This window comes from Rhea pennata, chromosome 22 (genome assembly GCF_028389875.1).
Source record: "Rhea pennata isolate bPtePen1 chromosome 22, bPtePen1.pri, whole genome shotgun sequence".
Taxonomy (NCBI): Eukaryota; Metazoa; Chordata; class Aves; order Rheiformes; family Rheidae; genus Rhea; species Rhea pennata.
In genome coordinates, this window is record NC_084684.1 from 8,684,535 (window position 1) to 8,704,183 (window position 19,649).

At 51.0% G+C, this 19,649-nt stretch overlaps 2 protein-coding genes across 3 annotated transcripts; one reads left to right on the top strand and one right to left on the bottom strand.

The window, feature by feature from the left end:
- Nucleotides 1-546: 546 nt before the first annotated feature.
- KLHL21 (kelch like family member 21) lies at nucleotides 547-11,156 on the bottom strand. The gene is made up of 5 exons (XM_062593049.1): nucleotides 11,143-11,156; nucleotides 9,581-10,599; nucleotides 7,237-7,642; nucleotides 4,119-4,191; nucleotides 547-3,639 (listed from the first exon to the last, which is right to left on the bottom strand). Exons 2-5 carry the CDS (start codon nucleotides 10,590-10,592, stop codon nucleotides 3,346-3,348), a joined length of 1,785 nt encoding a protein of 594 aa, XP_062449033.1. The 5' UTR covers nucleotides 10,593-10,599; nucleotides 11,143-11,156; the 3' UTR covers nucleotides 547-3,345.
- Nucleotides 11,157-11,609: 453 nt separating this feature from the next.
- PHF13 (PHD finger protein 13) lies at nucleotides 11,610-19,275 on the top strand. Of its 2 annotated transcripts, XR_009960524.1 has the most exons (6): nucleotides 11,610-11,670; nucleotides 12,032-12,133; nucleotides 12,808-13,360; nucleotides 13,790-16,172; nucleotides 16,530-16,783; nucleotides 17,485-19,275. XR_009960524.1 is itself a non-coding variant. In XM_062593088.1 (4 exons), exons 1-4 carry the CDS (start codon nucleotides 11,632-11,634, stop codon nucleotides 14,014-14,016), a joined length of 921 nt encoding a protein of 306 aa, XP_062449072.1. In that variant the 5' UTR covers nucleotides 11,610-11,631; the 3' UTR covers nucleotides 14,017-16,348. The 2 variants fall into 2 exon arrangements, 1 of the variants encoding a protein (XP_062449072.1); XM_062593088.1 differs by lacking the exons at nucleotides 16,530-16,783; nucleotides 17,485-19,275 and having other exon boundaries at nucleotides 13,790-16,348.
- The last annotated feature ends 374 nt before the right edge of the window (nucleotides 19,276-19,649 follow it).

Here is a 19,649-nt window from a genome sequence, read left to right on the forward strand (position 1 = left end):
ACTTGTGACTAAAGCTTACCTTCCAGAAGACAGTGCGACTCTGCTGTCTTCCTTAATTGCTTGCTGAAAGGCTTATTGCCTGGATTCAATTTGTTTGTCAAGCTTTTGCTACATGTTACCATTTCCCTACTAGATTAAAGGCATGCTGCTATTCTGTATCTTCTCATGGCTGAAATAATTTAGCTGTTATTTAATGGAAAACATATCATCATCCTTTCAAGGAATTGGGTGGTTCTCTAAAGTCCTTTTTAAGGTGTGGGGATTTATATTTGCAAGTAGCATTTGTCTGAAATAACATGAGCCAGAGTCACTCTTAAGCATGGAAAAACCTGAGTATTCCTGCAGGATGGGAAGCTCATACCTCATCCTCATTATCCGTATAGTCATACCTCATTACTGGGTACACACGCTCATTCAAATCCTGTCTGAGCCCTCGGCAGCTTTCCTAAGAAGGCAGCTCTTCAGTTTAAATGTGCCTCAGGCCTACAGTGAGAAATGTAGCAGGAGCAACTTACCCCAATAATTTTTCCACTGAAAAGGTAAAAATATTTATGTAATATGTTTTATTTAACTTGACTGTTTCAAGTAAATTTAAAAACAAACTATGAGAATAAAAATACATCATCTATAAATGTAAAATGCCTTTGCTTCAAAGGATGGTATTTTAACAGTACTTAAAGATTTGGACACAATGAATTTACAAAAAATAAATACAAATCCAGAATTATTCAGCTGGTTCAGGGAATTCAGGATGACGAGTCCACCAGTGAGCACTACAGTATGAGACATAGTATACGGACTATTAATAGTTCAGCATAAATACTTTAGTCTACTACGCAAATTCAGCTGTACAACACACACAGGCAGCAGAGCTCCGTCGTTTGAACGGACTTGAGCACTCGAGTGTCACTATGCTTAGCAGCACACTGCTATTCCTCCCCCAAGCACGACAAAGCCCAGGCTCCGGGAGGACAGCGTGGCTCGTGCGAGGCCCCGCTCAGTGCTCCATCAAAGGGGGCTGCCCGGCCGCTGCATCCCAGCTCTTACCCTCAGCGCCTCCTGCTCAGGCAGGGGACAAAGCTCCTGCAGCAGCTGGCACAGCACTTCTCCGCCTCGGGGACAGAGTTCGAAACGGAAATAGCAATTAGAGACTGCTGTATCTAGAAAGTGATACCTTTATTGTGCCTGTCTCCTCTTGGGTCCTTGGCAGGCTGAAGTCTACCAGCACGTAACAGTTTCAAGGCACTGTCAAAGTTTTAGACTTTAAGAATAGCCCAGATTTCACAAATAAGTTTCTCAAGTTTCGCTGCTAAGTAGCTTAGCATAAAACAAATTTTCAAGGCAATTTTTTTTTTTTAAGCAGTGAACATGTTGCTTGTTATGGAGATAAGGTTATGACTGTACTGTTCAGTGGCAAGCTAGAGGGTACGCCATCAAGCATCTGGGCTTCTCATTTCTGAATTAGGGTTAAGGTCATAATTTTCTTCTACCGAGGGAAAAAAAAAAAAAAAGGCACAAAACTAGCTACCTTCTCACCTATTATTACATCTTCCATTTTTTTCTGAAAGTGTAATACCAGTTTTCATATGAGCCATACTGCAATTTTAACCATTTCTAGTTCAAGAGACATTCCACAAGTAAATTGCAAGAAGTTTCTTTTCAACTAAAACACACTTGCCTCAGATTAACAGAGGAAATACTCAAGCTACGTTACTTGCGCAAGAATAAAAGCAAACCTTACACGGCACCCCTCCCTCTGCCAAGGAAAACCTAAAATAACTATCTTTTAATCTGCTAACACTCTTGTAAACTCCTACCCCTTAGCTGAATCACCTCAGTAGCATTTTCCAACTGCTCAAATTCCAAGCGCTTCTGCAAACTGAAGAACAAGACAAGCGTGAGAACTCTCCAGATGTTCAGCAGGTTCCTTCACGTGAGCTAATCCCTCTAAAGCAATTCTTTTCATCAAGGTGTCTAAATTATCACCAGCATTTGTCCTGTAAGTCTGTGCTGAACTTCCCAAGGAACCTGTGCATTTCTTTCCTATTGCTTTCCAGGTAATTTCTAAAACATTTTAATTCTGAAAGTTCTTTTAAAAAGGCAAAGAAAGAAAAACATGCTCTTACTACACAGGACCTATCTGCCTAACCCAATGCATGTGCCAAGAGCTTGATACACAAGACTCAAACAGCCTTAGTCACAAGAACATGCCACAAGGGAATTTTCTGCCAAGTTCCTCAGCAGCTGAGCAGCCCGATATAAACAAAAGCTTTGAAAAGCCACAAGGAGAAAGGCCGAGGGACCCTGGCACACGCCACCAGCCCCCAGAAGTCACTCTGCAGTCCGGCTAAGAGGGCTATTTGCTTTCCCCCTTCTCGCTCCCCCTTAAAGAAAAGTGCAGTTTGGGTGATCCAAACCGAAAACAATCTACTTGTGACAATGTGATTAAAAGATAAGTGAGGGTGTTTCTTAAATAATAAAAAAGTCGCTCTCCTAGAAAGTAAGGCAACAAATACCCACAAAAACTTAAAATGCTGCAACTTAAAGTACCCGAAGAATTCAAGGTCAGACAACAGGAAGTGAGACGCTTCTTAACGCAGCCTCAGCAAGATCCTGGCTACACAGCAGGAAAAGCACATGCATGTTCTGTTTGAAAGCATGAACAGGAACCAAACACTATGGTGACGTGATAGGCAGGGCTATATTCTTGTATTAACCTCTCATCAGCAACAGACCTTTATCTTCTCACGGGAAGGTATTTTCCCCTCAAGCTACACAGAAGAAAACGGGCACAGGAGGTCTGTCTTCCTCTGAGGCACTGAGCAGAAAGCGGTGGGTCCAGGCTCTAGTCCTACCAGACAAACCCTTCCTGCTGCAGCAGGCTCCAGCCATCGGGGTTTGGTCCTGCCTGTCGTCTTCTGTTTTTCCTTTTTTTCTCCGCGGGAAGAAACTGTGAAGAAAGGAATTTGGCAGCAGACATGAAGTGCTGCAGGGTGAAGGAGTTTCTAGTGAAAGGTGTCTGACCGAAAGCTGTAACCGCAAGTGATCTTCAGTGATGTTTAACGTGATTGTTTTCTTCAGAATTCACCTCTCAGATCTTCTCCGTGAATCGCGCTGCACCTCCTCCCTCCACAGAAAAGGGCTGAGGAACACTGCACCCAGAGGCCTCTCACTTTCTGCCAACTACTTTTCTACGACAGCATTTTAATCATTCAGAGTTTTTACTCCCTCTCCACTGCTCAGCATGTTTTTGTCTCCAAGCACCAGTTACCTCTGCCTCCTCCCAAAGCAACACTGGTTCTGTATAACGAGCTCGCGTCAAGCCAGAGACAGCACATCCCCCTGTTAACGTAGCTCATTAAGGTTCTGGTTATGAAGGTTCTGACGCTGCCTGTTCAGGTTGATGGTGTTGTCCAGCGTGATGCTGTCATCCTCCAGGGTGGTTTCTGGCATGAACTGTCGGAATATGCTGACGCTGCCATGCCAGAAGATGGGCTCGGGAAGGCGGCCCACTACGCTCCACGTTCGCGTTTCCGGGTCATAAGCTTCCAGCACGTCCGAAAGTTCAAACGTGTTGTCGTAGCCACCGGAGACGTAGAGCTTCCCGCCTAGCACAGCCACGCTCCCCCCAACATGAACCTACAATTTAAAAATAAACAAACGCAGTCATTAACAAAGGAAGGTTTTGCCAGAGAGGCAAGCAGGAAAAAGACGTCAGTTACTGTCCCACCGCCAAACTACCGCAACTGCTAACTTGCAACAGGCACAGTATTCACCCGCTGCCGACTCCTGCTCAACGGGTGCAGTCGGTGACTTCCACCGCTCCCTTACTGCACCAGCCACAGGCAGCACCAGAGAGCAGTGCTGGGCAGGGCTGACACTGTACTGCCTCTCACGAGACAGGCTGCAATTCAAAACCCACAAAGAGCAGGGGACTTTTCCAACTGTGGCACGCTGGGCTGAATGCTTGACTATTCTTTGTCACCTGAGTCTGGGATTTTTTTCTCCTGGGTAAACATAATGTGTTTAAATACACTCCGTCTTCTAAACAGAACATTGTTTTCCAAAGGTCATTTTTTAACACTGATAAGCGCCCAATAGGTTGGCAAGCATCCTACCTGAAGCATGGCAGGGATTTTATCCCATTCGTTCTTCACTGGGTTGTAAACATCCACCTCAGCGGAGTCATCTCTGCAGGAGATAATGCAAGATGATCATTTTATTTTCTAAAAACGTCCCGCCCTGTGCAGCCCCCAATCCAACAGACTGAGGCATGGCCTGAAATGCTGCCTATGTCCATAGATCAATGGGAACAGAAATGCTAAGACCAAAAAGTACCTGCATGAAGGCGCAGGTCTTGGTGCAGCCCCCAGGACTGGCTCCTTACATGCCAGCACTGACAGTCAACCCCAGAAAACCACTAGAGCTCTGTGCCTCACCTCTACAAAGATGTGAAACAGCTCTGGCAAAGTCACTATGCCCAGACCACATATTACACACAGGCAGTCTTCTCCGTGCTAGCGGTACACATCTGAAGAGCCTGAATGCTACTCTACAGTCCAAGCAATACTGCTTTTCTACACGTTCTGCTGTGGGTTGAGTTTTAAGACACCGAGTCAGCTGAGGCAGCCGAGGTGAATGGAGACGGAGCAAGCTTACAGCATCACACTACTTCTCCGCCTGCCTAAGAGATGATCATTCCAGCCTGAGATGGTGAGATGAATTACTCTGGACTGCAGGCTGCACTCAGGAGATCAGTATGCAGCACACGCCACTTCCAGCACACCCAGCTGGAAGCCGCTGTGCCATCCTGAGCGCTTTTTCAAATCTGGTCTTTCCTAAACGCGCATCTGTGGCAGGTGTGTTATTTGCAGGCTCATTTTCTGCAAGCCTGCATTTTATAGACCAATCTGACTTTAGTTCCAAACACTTAAAGAGTTGGAAGAAAAATCTGCGCTACTCTAGAGAGACTTAAACCTCTATATACCTAAAACAAATGGTCTCCCTACTGCTTCAGGTTTTTAGCCGGTGCCAAATTTAGAGGCGCCAGAGGACTGTAACAGAAGAGCTCACAGAAGCAGCGTAATCCCACAAGGCTTCTTTCACTCGTTCTGCCTGCAAGACGGGAGCACGACAGCGACAGGTGAGGGATGTTTGCGACACAGAAATGTGCTGTTGCTGACACAAGAATGTGGAAAGGACAAGGTCAGAGCAGCCAAAGAACTGCTGAAAGTCAGTCCAAAGACAGTCATGTTACAATGGATTTGAAAAACTAAGCTGAAGAGGTAGAGACTTTTACTTTATCCTTCAAATGCTGATCAATCTGAGCTTTCCTTTTAATGGATTTGGCCTCTGAAATTAAGCTATTTTGATTTAATTTCTCTAGGTCTTCAGTTCAGTTAACAGGACTGACTTCAAGAGTCATTGGCACCTCTTCTTGAGTCAGCTGGTCTATGGCTACAAGTTCATTTTATGAAAAATCAGATTTATGATTTACAGGAGAAAAAATACAAAAATAATCATATTCAAATGTTATCTTTTGTCTTTGTATTGTAATTCCATGTCTTGTTTGTACTGTGCTGGTGACAAGATATCAGTATAGATCGCTTACATGAATCAAGATAAAGGGGAGAGGAAGTGAAAATAAACAAGAAAATCTTACCTGCAATAGCAATATCTGTTTAGCAAACCATTTTATCTAGAACTCCATCTGCTAAGACTATACCAGAGCTGAGATATGTGGGCTACCGGTCTCTTTTTTTGCATTCTGAACAAATATCCCTATAGGATGGGCACGTGTAAATAAGTGTTTCAAGTCCTGAGAGTGCTACAAAGAAGCAGCCTTCCTTCCCTTGGAACTGCTCACACCAAAAGGAGGAGCTGGAAACAAAACTCTGCAGTCTAGCCGTTTGTACAGGGAAGAATTACTGCTGTTTACAATGCTTCCTGTAACTAATAGCATCAGGGAAGTCAAATACTTGCAAGGAAACCACAGGTGGACCGAAAGGGACATTAGGGAGCAAAAATCTTAGCACACAGTTCCAGGCAGTGGCTGGCAGTCAGGACAGGACATCCTCTCCTGTCGCAAGGTTAGTTCTAATAAAGGAGTAACTGAAGAACCATGCCTTGCTGCAAGGCCATATTTATAGCTATAAAACTAGGCCCACAAAAGGGGACTGTAAGTCAGAAGCTTTAGCACAAACTATTTTAAACTGAACAGAAAATGAGTTTGCATCTTTCATTTATAATCCATTCCTCTGTCCTGCAAGGATTATCTTACAGCTTTATGTGACTGCGGACATCAGAGAAGCAGTCCACCTGCAGCATATGAAATGAGAGGAGAAAGAAATTTGCCTGTGTCAGTGTTTATTAATTCCTGCAAATGCATAAACGTTCAGAAATCCTGAAGGTTCAATTATCAGAATTAAAAACAAACAAACAATCAAATAAAACTGGCTTACAACCAAAACAGTTAAAACACCCTTTCCAGAATTTGCTGAACACTGAGCAACTCAAACTACCATCCGCCAAGAAGTGCCAGGAACCAAGACGTTGACTGAGTGAGAACAAACCTAGCTGCAGCAAATAAAGGTCTCAGAACTTGCTGCCCAGGAGGGGATTAAGAAAAATGTTTGGAGTCAGTCAGAAGCTTATGGTTGCTCACAGTCAGCACGCCAATGATTCAGTGCTAGCATACCTTTCTGCTTATTTTTCATTAAGCGGATAACTTAGGTATTTGAGCCATATGGTAATTAAGTCCTGGTTTGGAAAGGTGCTTAAAAATAGTGACCAATCATTTCATTTCCAGTCCTCTTATCTCAACTCGTATGGAGGACTCTCAAGCTCCACAATTCAACCTTTTCTTAGAGCTTGCTTGCTTATTTATAGTGATAACAGGGACTGAAATAGAAGCCAACAAAACTGAAAAGTCTATTTCAAAGCAGAACTGCTAACTTACACCAGATTATAACGCTGACTATTTCCGAACTGTAGGTTTAAATTCAGACATTTTTATGTCGTTTCAAGTGCAGTCATTGAGGTTTAGCTGTGACAGAACCAAAAGAAAGAAGTGCAGCAGTCTACAGAGCTCACTGAATCAGCAAAGGGAGCGCTACCTTGCTGCATTCTCCTTTGACCAGCTGCAAAAACCTAAATACTTTCTTGGGGAAAACCCCCTGGTGTCTACCTGGTGTGGGAGGGGGAGCGGAAAGGGAAGCGATCGCCTGCACATCTTACCTTATGAAGTACATGAGCCCATTAAGAGTTACAGTCTTCGGTGCGAATGACCAAGGAGGCAGGTGACCGCAGTTCACGAGGGACCAGAGATCGCTGTCGGGATCGTAGCACTGCATAACCATGGACTCTTTGCCAGCCAGAGAGCCTATAGCAAACAGCTTTCCGCGGCACGAGGTGGTGGAGCAGTTGTCCATCGGGTACAGCATGGGCTGCAGAGCCTCCCAGCTATCCACGGAGTGGTCATAGCGCTCTGTGCTGTCAGAGGCAATAACGTACAGCAGTCCGTCCAGGACGGTAGAGCTGTGGTATTCTCTTGCTTTCAGCATCGGAGACACTTCTGTCCACTCATTCACACTGGAATTGTATCTCCAGACACAGTCATACAGCCGTGATCCATCCGATCCTCCTGCAGCAGAGGATACAATGCTTCAAGAGTCAATTTCTGCAAAATATTCCTTCCTGGGAACTAGAAAGGGGTGATGGAGAAGAGGGCTTGGGACTGAGCTCCTTATCATATCTTCAAGTTACAACTTCAAAATACCCATACACATATTTCTGCTTCCCACAACCATATTTTATGAAAATAGTTAGGGACTAGAGGACCACAGCAGTTTGCACTGAGAGGATTTTAACAGCCATTTCCTGATATTCCTTTCTCAGCTTTCCCAGTACATTAAAAAGAATTTCTCCCACGTGGTTCCTGGCTTACATCCAGCAATGATTCAAAGCAAGCATCCCAAGCCAGACCAACTCCATCAAACCCTGTTCTTTCTCATTTTGCAGTCCCTGCCCCGAGGCTCCCCTGAAGTTGCTGCAACATAGCAGAGGTCAACATTCACCAAGAAATAGCTGCCAAGACACAGTTACCATTAGCAGTACAGAAACCTCCTAATCTTCCTGCGCTGCCCAAGCTATGGCGCCAACATTAGACAGAACAACTGAAGATCTTCACCAGACAACCTCGCAGAGAGCGGGGCTCCCGGCACAAGGTGGCCGTCGCAGCTCAGGATCAGTAGCTCCAGGTCTCCCTGCAATTGCTCTGGAATGCTACCACAGGACGCAAGAGCATGAATACAAACTAATCATATGTTAGCACATCACCTTTACAACCTTGTCATTAAAATCAGAGCCTTGTTTTCTGCTGACAACTAGAGAACAAAGAGTTTTCTGTTCTCCAGCGTCTGAGCTGCACTTCAAATCTCCGGCAGTATAATCTGCCCAATGGGAACCAGCTGTTCTGCAGCAGCTAGTTTCCCAAGTGTTTCCGTTCTACACCTTAGGGCAGCTGCCAGACTGCCACTTTAGCTGTAGGGCTGTAGTTCCAGGAAAATACCTTTTTGCAGCCTGACAGCAAAATTTACACATCTCTGCCACCTTTAAAGGGGTAACTGTAGCCAGAATGGATTGGCACAAGGCAGGACATACAGTGAGGAAGACGCCGTGATTCACACACTCCAGCTGCCACGCTGCTTCTCAGTGCCTCCGTCATACCAAAGCCTGTGGCACCGGGGGCTTTCCGAATGCCTGTGCCTCAAGCGCGCACGCTACCTTGTGATTTATAGGCTCTCAACGCTTGCTTCATAGCCAGAAATTCAAAACCGACAGGTCACTCCCTTGTCCAGAGCAAGCAGTTAAAAAGTTCCCCCCAGTGCAAAGATCTGTGACTTCTGTCTGCATACTCAGTAGTATTAGTCATGACAAAATACCTCCCAGATTGAGATCAGCTGCTAAATCCTCTTTGCGTCCCAACTCTAGGAGTCCCTATGGCTGCCCTCAGACTGCCATCGTACAGTGCCTGAGCAGAACTTCAGACGCCACCACGCTGTGAAAAGCCAGGTCTCGTGACTAGAACCCAGGTGTTTCTGATGGCACTCTCGGCACTGATGCTTTGGTGAAGGCAGCCCTGAATAAAGCTTTCAAAATGCTCCTGCTTTTGGCTGCTGAAGCAAGCCATGCAGAAAGCTGCAGCTGCCTTTTCCTCGGAGCTCCCTACTTGCACATCTGCCAGTGACCCAGCACAGGCAGGCCCAGGGAGAGGTGGTGACAGAAACAGGCAGGCAGCTCGGATCGTGCACGCGCACTCCGTCCTGGCCACGCACCCAAACCCGGCAAGGAGCTCTGCTGCTTTCCGGCCTAGTGGAGCAGACAAGCACCTGAGAGAAGAACAAAAGCATCGTGCGAGGTGGACGCTGCCTGGGGAGCAGTGGGGGCCTTTTGCAGCAGGCTCCCGGGGGCAACGCTTGCCTATACCCTGGGAACTGCCCAGCCAGCAAGATGCGCTCGTAGGCCAGCCCCTGCCTGCTCACCCACCCCACGCCATGGCGGGGAGCCCTGCGCTCCTTACCGGTCACGTAGATGTCGTTGCCCAGCGCGGCGACGCTGTAGCCCCCACCCAGGTGCTCAGGGAACTCAGCCAGGTAGCGCCAGTGGCCGGTGCGCGGGTTGTAGCAGTCGACGGTGACGAGCTCGTCGCAGTCGCGGTCGCAGCCGCCCACGAGGACGAGGATCTCGGCGAGGCCGGTGGAGGGCCGGGGGCGCATGCGGGCGCAGGGCCCGCGGTCGTGGCGGTCGAGGCGGGCGGCCTGGAAGTCACGGGCCTCGCGGAGCAGGCGCAGGCAGGGCGGGCAGCGGGCCACCAGCGGCTCGCCCTCCACGTGGGCGAGCAGGTAGAAGCGCCGCACGAAGGGCAGGCGGACGTGGGCCAGGAGCTGGGGCAGCAGCGGGGCTCGGGTGGCGGGGTCGGCGCGCACCCAGCGCAGCGCCAGCTGGAAGGCGGCCTCCTCCTTGGGGATGCAGAGCCCATCGTCGCGCAGGTAGGAGAGGAGGCGGGGGAGCGGGAGGCGCTCCAGCTGGGCGCCCAGCTCGCCCACGTGCCGCAGCACGAAGCGGTGCGCGGCGGCTGCCAGCGCCGGGCAGGCAAAGGCCTCAGCGAAGTCCTGCATGTCCAGCGCGTTGGCGGGCTCCAGCTGGCGCGCCAGCCAGGCGCCGCAGGCCTCCTTGACGGCCGGGAACTGGAGGAGGTCGGCGGCACGCAGGAGGCGCTCGGCGATGTCAGGGCCCAGCCCGCCGACGCGGCCGGTGTAGGCGAAGTCGAGGAGGCGCGCCAGGCACTCGGGCTCCACGCCGTGCAGCCGCACGCGCTCGGCCCGCGCCTCCCGCAGCGCCCCGCCGAACATGGCGCGGAAGTAGCCGGAGGCGGCGGCCAGGACGGCGCGGTGCGCCCCGAACTCCCGCCCGCCCGCCACCACCGTCACGTCCAGGAGGCTCCGCTCCGCGCGCAGCGCGCTCAGCCCCCGCAGCAGCGACACGGCGTGCGCCGGCTCCGCCGCCGCCGCGCCGCCCGCGCTCGCCTCCATGCCGTGCCTGCGGGAGGGGAGAGCACGGCCGTCAGAGCACGGCGGCCCGCAAGCGCTCCGGCCCGCGCGCCTCTCCCGCGCCGAGCCCCCGCGAGGTTCCCGGGGCGGAGGGCCCGCGCCGGGCTCCGCGGCGCGGCGCGGCGCTGCGCGGCCCCGCGCGCTGCTCGCGGCCGCCTTCCCCAAGGGCGCTGCGCGGCCGCGGCTATTTATACCCGGCTCCGGGCGGCGCCTCCGCCGCGGCGCTGCCGCCCGCGCCCGGCCGAGCCCGGCGCCTGCCGGCGGGCCGCGCCGCCTCCCCCGCGCCGCCTCCCCCGCGCCGCCTCCCCCGCGCCGCGCCCCCGGCCGCGAGGCGCTCCCGAAAGCCGCAGGACCCTCCGCGGCGGCGCGGGGCCCCCGCCGCGGCCCCGGCGGCACCCGGCGACCGGCGCCGGCCCCGCCGCGGCGGAAGGGGCGGCCGAGGCCGCGGCCGAGGCCCGCGCCCGCCGTGCCCGGCCCGCCGCCGCGCGGAGCCCCGGCCCGGCCCGGCCCGGCCCGGCCCGGCCGCACTCACCACTCGCCGCCGCGGCCTGAACCGCCTCGGCCGGTGCCGCCGCCGCCGCCCTCGAGGCGCGCGAGCCGCACAGCGCCCCGGACTACGGCTCCCAGCGGCCCCCGCGGGCCGGACTACGGCTCCCGGCGGCCCCCGCGCCGCCGCCCCGCTGAGCATGCCCGCGCCGCGGCTCCCGGCACCCCGCGCGCCGGACTGCGGCTCCCGGCGGCCCCCGCGCCCCTGCGCATGCCCGCGCCGCGGCTCCCGGCACCCCGCGCGCCGGACTGCGGCTCCCGGCGGCCCCCGCGCGGCCCCCGCGCGGCCCCGCCCCCGGCGCGCGGGCGGACTACGGCTCCCGGCAGCCCCCGCGCGGCGCCGCCCCTTCACCGCCTCCCGCCGGTACCGAGCGGTTCGCGGGCGTCGGCGCTGCCCGGCCGCCGCCGCCGCCCCCACCCCGCCCCCGCCTCCCGCTGCCCCGGCGCGGCCCGCCCGCCCCGCCGCCGCGGGGACATGGACTCCGACTCCTGCGCCTCCCCGTTCGCCCCGGAGGTGAGCCGGGCCCCGAGGGGGCGTCGCCGCCGCCCGGCCGCCGGGCCCCGCTCGCCACCGCGGCGCTCCGCGCGGCCGGGGCCATCTTGTGCCGGTGGGGCGCGAGCCTCGCCCAGGCCGGGCGGCGGGGGGACCGGCGGGGGGGGGGGGGGCGCCGGGCGGGAATGGCGGCGGCGCGGCCCGGCCACGCCGAGCCCCGGGGGGCCGCGCCGCCGGCACCGGGGCGGGGGGCGGGGGGGCGCCTGGAGCCCACTGGGCCGGGCTGGGCTCTGCGCCGCCGCCCCGGCGGGGCGGGCGCGGCCCCCCGGGGCTCGGCGGGGCCGGCGCCGCCGCCCGCTCACCGCCGCCGTCTTTCCGGCAGGACTTCTCGCCCGCCTCCAAGCGGCACCGGACCGTGGAGGACTTCAACAAGTTCTGCACCTTCGTCCTGGCCTACGCCGGCTACATCCCCTACCCGCAGGAGGTAAGGGGGCTGGGCCCGCCCCGCCGCCGCCGCCGCCGCCGGGGCCGTCCCCCGGGAGGGCCCGGCGTGCCGCCCGCGGCCGCGTTCCCTGCGCGCCGGGGGAATCACCGGTCGAGGCTGACCGTGCGCCGCTTCAGGGCGTGCCGAACGTGGTGGTCCAACCCCGGCAGTGCTTTGGTGGCGTGGTTTTTTTTTGTGTGTGTGTGTGCGTGTGAGCTTGAACGCTGTGCCTGTTGCCTGGAATTTTCCTCCTTACAAGTGAGAGAATTGTAAGTGTACCTTGTATCGCTAGAGCAGAAGGGGCAGCTGGGAAGCTCTGAAATCGTGAATTGGTTGGCTACTATTCACGCAAGGTAAAAACGTTTCATTTTAAAGTATCTATCCGAGGTCTCTCCCTTACTGTTTTTGAGACCTAGACAGCTAGAAATCTCAGGTGCCTCATTTGAAGGCTGCCTGGCAGCTTTTCCTTTGGCTGGAATCCTCTGCGGTAGCTTAGGTTACAAAACGCGTGGAACGGGAGTGGGAACTCGAACTCGTGCAAAATGTATAGTGCAACACGGCACTCCAGTCACAATGGCAAAGTTTAAATGTTGCACTGTGCAGGGAAACGCTGTAGCAGCTCGCACAAGTTGGCTCTAAAATAATGCTTTATCTGGTTTCTTAATGTTTTCTAGGAGACACCCCTGAGGAACAGTCCCAGCCCTCCCAACAGCACTGGAGGTACAATTGACAGCGATAGCTGGGATCCCCGGTTCAATGACATCCCTTCTTCCGTTTCCTTGCCAGCCAAGAACAGAAAGAGCTTTAGTCAGCTTAAGCGAACAAAATCATACGGTTCCCTCTTCCAGCGAGCAAAACCTAGCAATTTCCTGCCAGAGCGAAAGCAGATTGATAAGATCAGGAAGAAGAAAAAACTGAAGAGAAGGGAAACAGAGGTGTCTGCAGAGGAAGACTACGAGGAGAAGCTGCTGGAGCTGGAGGCCGAGGACTCTTTTGTGGAGACTCCGATGAGTCCCTCGTCCGAGGGCGATCCTCAGTCTGTTACTGAACACTCCTCAGTGTGGGACTCTGACACGCCTTCCAGCGTCTCCTACCCTGCTGTGACAGCTGAGCAGACTGTGGAGATACAGAGCGTGGGTAAAAGAACGGTCATTCGGCAGGGGAAGCAAGTCGTATTTCGGGATGAGGATGGCACCGGTGACGACGAGGACATTATGGTGGATTCAGGTAGGTGGCCTGGCCATCAGAAGAAAGCTTGAGAGATGATTAGCCACGTGGAAGTGATAAGTGCTGCCACTAATTCTGCCGGTAGCATGAGGATAATACAAAGGTACATTGCCTGGGCAGATTTAATTAGTGGGTGGGGCCCTCGGGGTGGAGGGGGGGTGACTGCTTTTGCAGTAAGCCAAGTGAAAAGCTGTGAGTTTATAGAAGTAGATACTTAACTTCTCTCCTTGGATTATTGCCTCTTTTGCATTGCTGAGATTCTCTTCCAGAGCAAGAGACTCTGCTAAGCCCTGGAAAAATCAGTGAGGTGCCTGTCTTTGAAATCCAGGTAGCTACCTTAACTCAAAAGGAAAACAGCTCACAGTGCAGGTGAAACGCAGGGGGAGGAGGTTAGGAGGAAAAAGTGTAACTTGCTGTTTCTCTCCCCAGATGACGATTCGTGGGACCTAGTCACTTGCTTCTGCATGAAACCTTTCGCTGGGCGGCCAATGATCGAGTGTAACGAGTGTCATACCTGGATCCACCTCTCCTGCGCTAAAATCCGCAAATCAAACGTCCCAGAGGTCTACATTTGCCAGAAGTGTCGGGACTCCAAGTTTGACATTCGCCGTTCAAACCGCTCCCGGACGGGCTCGCGCCGGCGCTTTCTGGACTAGCCGAGGGAGGGGCCGCGCCGGTGTGCTGCTTGGGCAGGCCAGCCGTGCAAAGCACAGACTCCAGCCGGGAGGTCGGGGAGCGCTCCTCCGGACTTCTGCTGCTCAGGCTAAAGGGCTGCCTGGTCTGTCTGCGTTAACAGGGATACGGTATCACAAAGTTGTTGATGGCCAGGGCTGGGAAAAGCCAACTGGTTAAAACTGCTGCTAGATACTGATTAGCTCAAGGACAGATTAAGCGCTGTGGGTTCAGTGGGGTTTTGTCCAGTTAAAACTATGAATTGGATGATGTTTTGGGAATGTATAGTACCTTTGCCACGTATTATTTCTCATCCCATCAGAAAGGAAACTGCAAACCTTCTCTGTGCTAGGAAACTCATCCTCCAAAGAGGGAGGAGGAGGGAAGTCTGTGTGAAGAGTCTCAGAAGTAAATGGCCATGTGTATTTTAATTTTAATGTAATATTGTACCTGCCCATTTGTCCATATATATCCATCCTAGATATACTACGGCTCCATCGGAGTGAGTGTGAATACCTACTGACCTCTTGTGATCTGCCTCGTCTTCTGTGGGTCTGGGCAGTAGGTGAGCTGCTTTCGCAGAGTTCTGTGATTTGGCGTTGTTCGAGTGAAAACGGGACTTTCTCCTGCTCCAAGGACTGGTGCATTTAAAAGAAGAAAACAGTCCTCTTTCTGGACAGGCAGCGCTGGGGATTAGTGACATCAGGATTCTTCTTGGATGTCTCTTCTTACAGTGATTTTTGTGATTTTATTTTGCATGATTGGCTCAAATGTGAGTGTGTATGGGGGGGTACCATTTGCTCTGTTTCCCAGGCTGTCGGTAAGCTCTGAGGTGCTGTTTTAAGGAGACAACGACTGTTTCCCTTTTCTCAGCCCAGAATTCGAACTTGGACTGTAAAAGGGGCTGTAGTAAACTGAGAACCTAGCAGGTCTAGCTGAGGATTGGACCATCTCCACCTGAATACTACAGCTGAGTTTTTACTTTGTCGCTGCTTGTTTTTGAGACTGCATTTGTAATCAGAAAACCAAAATCTTTAGCCTATCGGTTGCAAATTATACAGATAAAAGCAAATGTGGGCTATGCAGCTCGCAAGGTGAAGTGCAATGAAGACCCATCCAGTTTGGGGAGGACAAAAGCATGCAGAGGCACCTGCCAGTGCTGCAGTCCCCTGACTGGCCTCCCTAGGGCGTTAGCCCAGGGGAAATCTGTTCAGAAACATGAAAGGGAGTCAAGGCTTGTACGTGAGGCCACCGAGATGTAGATGTTGTTCCTCAATGACCAAACAGATCGAATTGTATTTATTGCACAAATTAGATTTATGTCTTTGAGAGCGCTCTGTTAAGTTATGCCTAATGAACAACGCGTGCTCTGTCCCATGAGACCGCGAGGTGAGGGGAAGCCAATGGTTGGTATTACAGCTGGAGCAAGACTAGCTGAACTGTAGGAGCGTGTCCACGTTACTACTGCAGATACACCACGTTAGACCATTGCCTTATCTGAATGCCGACTTACCAGGAAGCACGTCCTGGTGATGACCAACAGTCCTTCCAGTACCCAGAGTCAGGTACTCCCCTTTAGACACGTAACACGAGGCGGCCAAAGCATGAGGCAGACGGTACAGCACTGCAGTGCCCTGGGGCTCTACTGTGTGGGATGCTGGGAAGTAAAAGATCTGTCAGCCTGGATCAGTATGATGGACTTGCACAACCATACTGCTCTTTAAACTTGGTCCTTAAAAAAAAAAAAAATCCCATCCCACTGAGCTGCAACAGCTGACTCCTGGTTCTGAAAATCAGCTCTCCAGCTTCTGTAAAACAAGAACGTGACTGTGGTACGCTGCCTTCTAGAAGCTAAGTGGAACCACCTAGGCATTTGCCAAAGATTTGCCCCATAAGGCTGCTAACGTCTTTGCAGCCAGAAAAATAACCAAAGTTCTCAAATGCTGCCATTTCACTCTGCAAACAGAAAGGCTTTGGAAGATCCTGGTCACAAGCTATGTAAGGGTTGGACCTGCTCTGAGTATTGGTATCTTTGTTTACAGCGTGTCTGCAATTCAACTGAACCACTGTGGAATGTGTTCCTGAAGCTTTCATGGGAGAAATGACAAACTGCCAAGTGAACTGTCCCTTTTTCACAGAGGTTTGTACTAATTAACGCAACTGACTCTTGTTCTGTTACCTTTTCAGATTTATCTCAATAGTCGGTGTCTGACAAGTCCAGCACGTTACAGTATCAGCAGAGGGAGAGAAAAAAAATAACATCTTCATACTTTTTAAGTTCATCACTTTCAGCCATGTATGATTATAGTTTAATTCAGAACTTTATTTTTTCATTAAAACTGTTTTAATGAATCATGTTTTTTTCTTAAATGTGAAACATGAAATATGACTTGTTTGTTTTATTCTGGACTTGGTCTGCTATTATGACTTATTGGTGTGTGAAACGGTTGTGTCAGGTGATGGCAAACTTGATCAGAAACTCTTCCCTCAACCACAGGTAAGGACAGGAAAAATGCTGCGGACAAACCACTCTTGCATGTACCAACAGGAGACCGCCACTCCCATCTGCCTCCTTGCCCTGCCTCTGCTGTGACTAACCTGGACTGTCGCAGAGCCCTTGCTCCGTGCAAGGACAAGCACAGGGCAGCGCGGCTCCCCTCGGAAGCGATGGGAAGCAGACGACTTGCTGGTGCCGCGGGTCCGGAGAGCGGCTGGAGGCAGCACAGGGCTCTGCGATGGGCCCTGGCAGAGGTGTGGAGGCTGCGCCGGTGCCAGGGCAGAGGGCTGGGTTAGGATGGTGCATGCACCGGGCAGGGCTCCCTCGCGGAGAGCCTGAGGGCAGGCTTGGCTTGCAGAAGCTGGGTGCACGGTGACCTCCACGCCTGTCCCCCCCTCCCTGAGCAGCCAGGGTCTGTCCTGCAGGGCTGGGCGCTGCATCTGCACCTGCACCACAGTTATCAGCCAAACCCAAACCAAACTCCTCCTGCACCCTCAGCAAATTATGCCAAGGGAGAACTCCCCACTCCCACCCCTTCCTCACAGCAGCCCCGCTGCAGGGTGGCACTGCCTGCAGGAGTGAGGCTGGAGAGCAGGAAGCTACACAGAGCAGGGACACCGAGGAGCCCAGAGCAATACTTGTGCCTTCCTGCCACTCACCTCTTGTACCTGTCAAACCCGAAGGCAGTGCTGTTCAGCCAGCAGCCCTCAATAGCTTGGTAACCTTTAAAGGATTACTTGACCCTTTTCAAATGGCACTGGATCATACTAAAAACTTAAGCCCTGGTTGCTTATAGCTTCTATTTTAATTCTATCTGTAACTCAATATTATATAGACAGACAAACGGAAGTCCTAAAGGAGTTTGTAGCTGTTAAAAGGGCAAATTCTCATAGAACAGAAATAGTGTTGAAAGTAAAAAGTTTCTTGAGCTTGTACTATTCTTAATCTCTTTAAGACTTTGCACAGAGTAAGATAGGAAGAGGCTGGATGAAGTAACTCTTCAGCAGAAGAGACCAGCCTGAGAACAGGCTCTAATGGAGGAGACAAGGCAGTCCATACTCCACCATGTGGACAAAGCTCAGCAACAGCTGACGATTAGAAATACGCAGGGAAGCAAAAATGGAACTCGTACATCAACTGAAGCAGAGAAGAATCTGCTGCAGGAGCCTTGTGCCTCGTGTATGAAGCGCCACTCATGGTACTCGAGAGGACTGGAAAAGCAAGAGTCTGTGAATCTTTGCTGGGTTTATCCTGCAGGAAAAACAAGTTAGACGCTTGTTATGATGCTCAGCCAGGGACAGGGATCAGTACTAATCTTGACGGATTTCACTTTAAAGAGTCACAAGTCGAAAGGATTCAGGTACAAAGTTAAAATTCATCTGCCCCTGGCATGAATTACTTTATAATCAGATATAAAGAAAATTCTGAAGCACTGGGAGAAGAAATAAAGGGGGAAGGCAGGGAGAACTAGAACATCTCACTGCATTTAACTACCGTATGCAAATCACTTCATCTCTGCACGGGCAACAGTTCCGTCACTGTAAAAGCGAAAAGGCTGCTGGAACAGAGACAGTTTTCTTTGAGGACAACAAAGCTGTGATCAGGAGAAAAGCATCAGCTTGAATCTGAGCCTTGGACCAGCTGCAGAACCATCTTCAGATGCAAGATGTATTGTTTCATCAGCTTAACCGTACAGAGCTAGCAGAAGTGGAAGGCCGTCAGAGATGGGAGTGAGTACAGAAAGACAAGGGGAGACTATAAAAAATAAATCTTAAGCCTGTATCTCCATCTCAAAAGTTTGTAATTTAAAGGCACTTGCTAAAAAGGTGGCTAGCAAGTGCTCCTGGATCCTCATTAAGGTGTTTAACCTTTTGCTGGTTAAATTATAGAAGGATGGTGTCTCCCCTCCCAGGTTTCTATGGCATTCTAGAGCACCCAAAGACACAAACCTGTTTCACATGGAAACTACTGGAGTAGGAACGATGCACCCGGCTTCTTAAAGCACTAGTTTTCAAGTGCAGTAATACCATAAATATTCTGAAGTATTTAGGCTTTTTTTTTTAGAATCATATTGCTATTTCCCTACATTTTAATGTAGACAACACATAGAAAACACATCATTTTCATGACAACAGGAACTGTATCTCAGGAAATTGTCAGAAATTAGGAGAACTGCCTTAGCGTATGAACTTTTCATGAAAAGTCTTCAGTGTTGTTTGCTCCAATAGCAACAGGGCTACTCTAAGATTTTTCTTTGTAATTAGCAGTAAACGTGTTGTTGCTATTTAGCATTTTTTAATGCAAATCCTTTAGTTCTCCATACTCCTAGTGGAAGCATTTGTTATGTCCTAGTCATCATAGAATGACTCTCTTGCTTGTACACTTTGGGCTGTGAAAGATGTGGGAAAAAAAAAAAAAAAAAAAAAAAACAACAATTCTGGTGGACAATCCTGTCTGATTCAAATAGCTATAGGTGGAACCACTCAGAAAAGAAAAGCAGCAGGATGTGGAAGAGGTTGCAGTTACATTTGTAAAACTGGCAAACCAAGCCTTGCAGAGAGGGTTTAATTTCAAGATTGTCCTGAAGATGTAAAGAGAAAATGGGCTGATTTTCAGCTAAAGATAATTTATTGCACAATTTACATTTAATTTCAGATCAGTAGAACACTAGTGATAAGTGAAATAAAATCCTACATCAGGAGCCCATTGCAACTGAAGTTTTTTTTTTCTTTAAAATAAAAACAAGTGAACAATACTTAATTGTACGACTTTTTTGGGGAAAGGGGGCTCATCTGTTTTAGAATGGCTGAAATAAGTCTGCTTTTGGAAATTAATTTTTCTATTACAATCAACTGCCATAGGGCATTAGGACCTTGGCTTGAGTAAAGAGAACCAGAGAAAATGAGGCCCAGGTGCTTGTCAGAAAATTATTTACTGCAATAACAGTCAAGAGCAACAATGTAGTGCCAATACATATTTTTTTCTAAGTCGCTTGCATGTAAGTGTTGAAGGCTGTTTTTGGACTCACCAAGAGCTGAACTACAGCTCTATGACTGAGTAACAGCTATGATTATCCCTTATATATATACATATATTAAAAAAAAATCCCTCTCTTCCAGT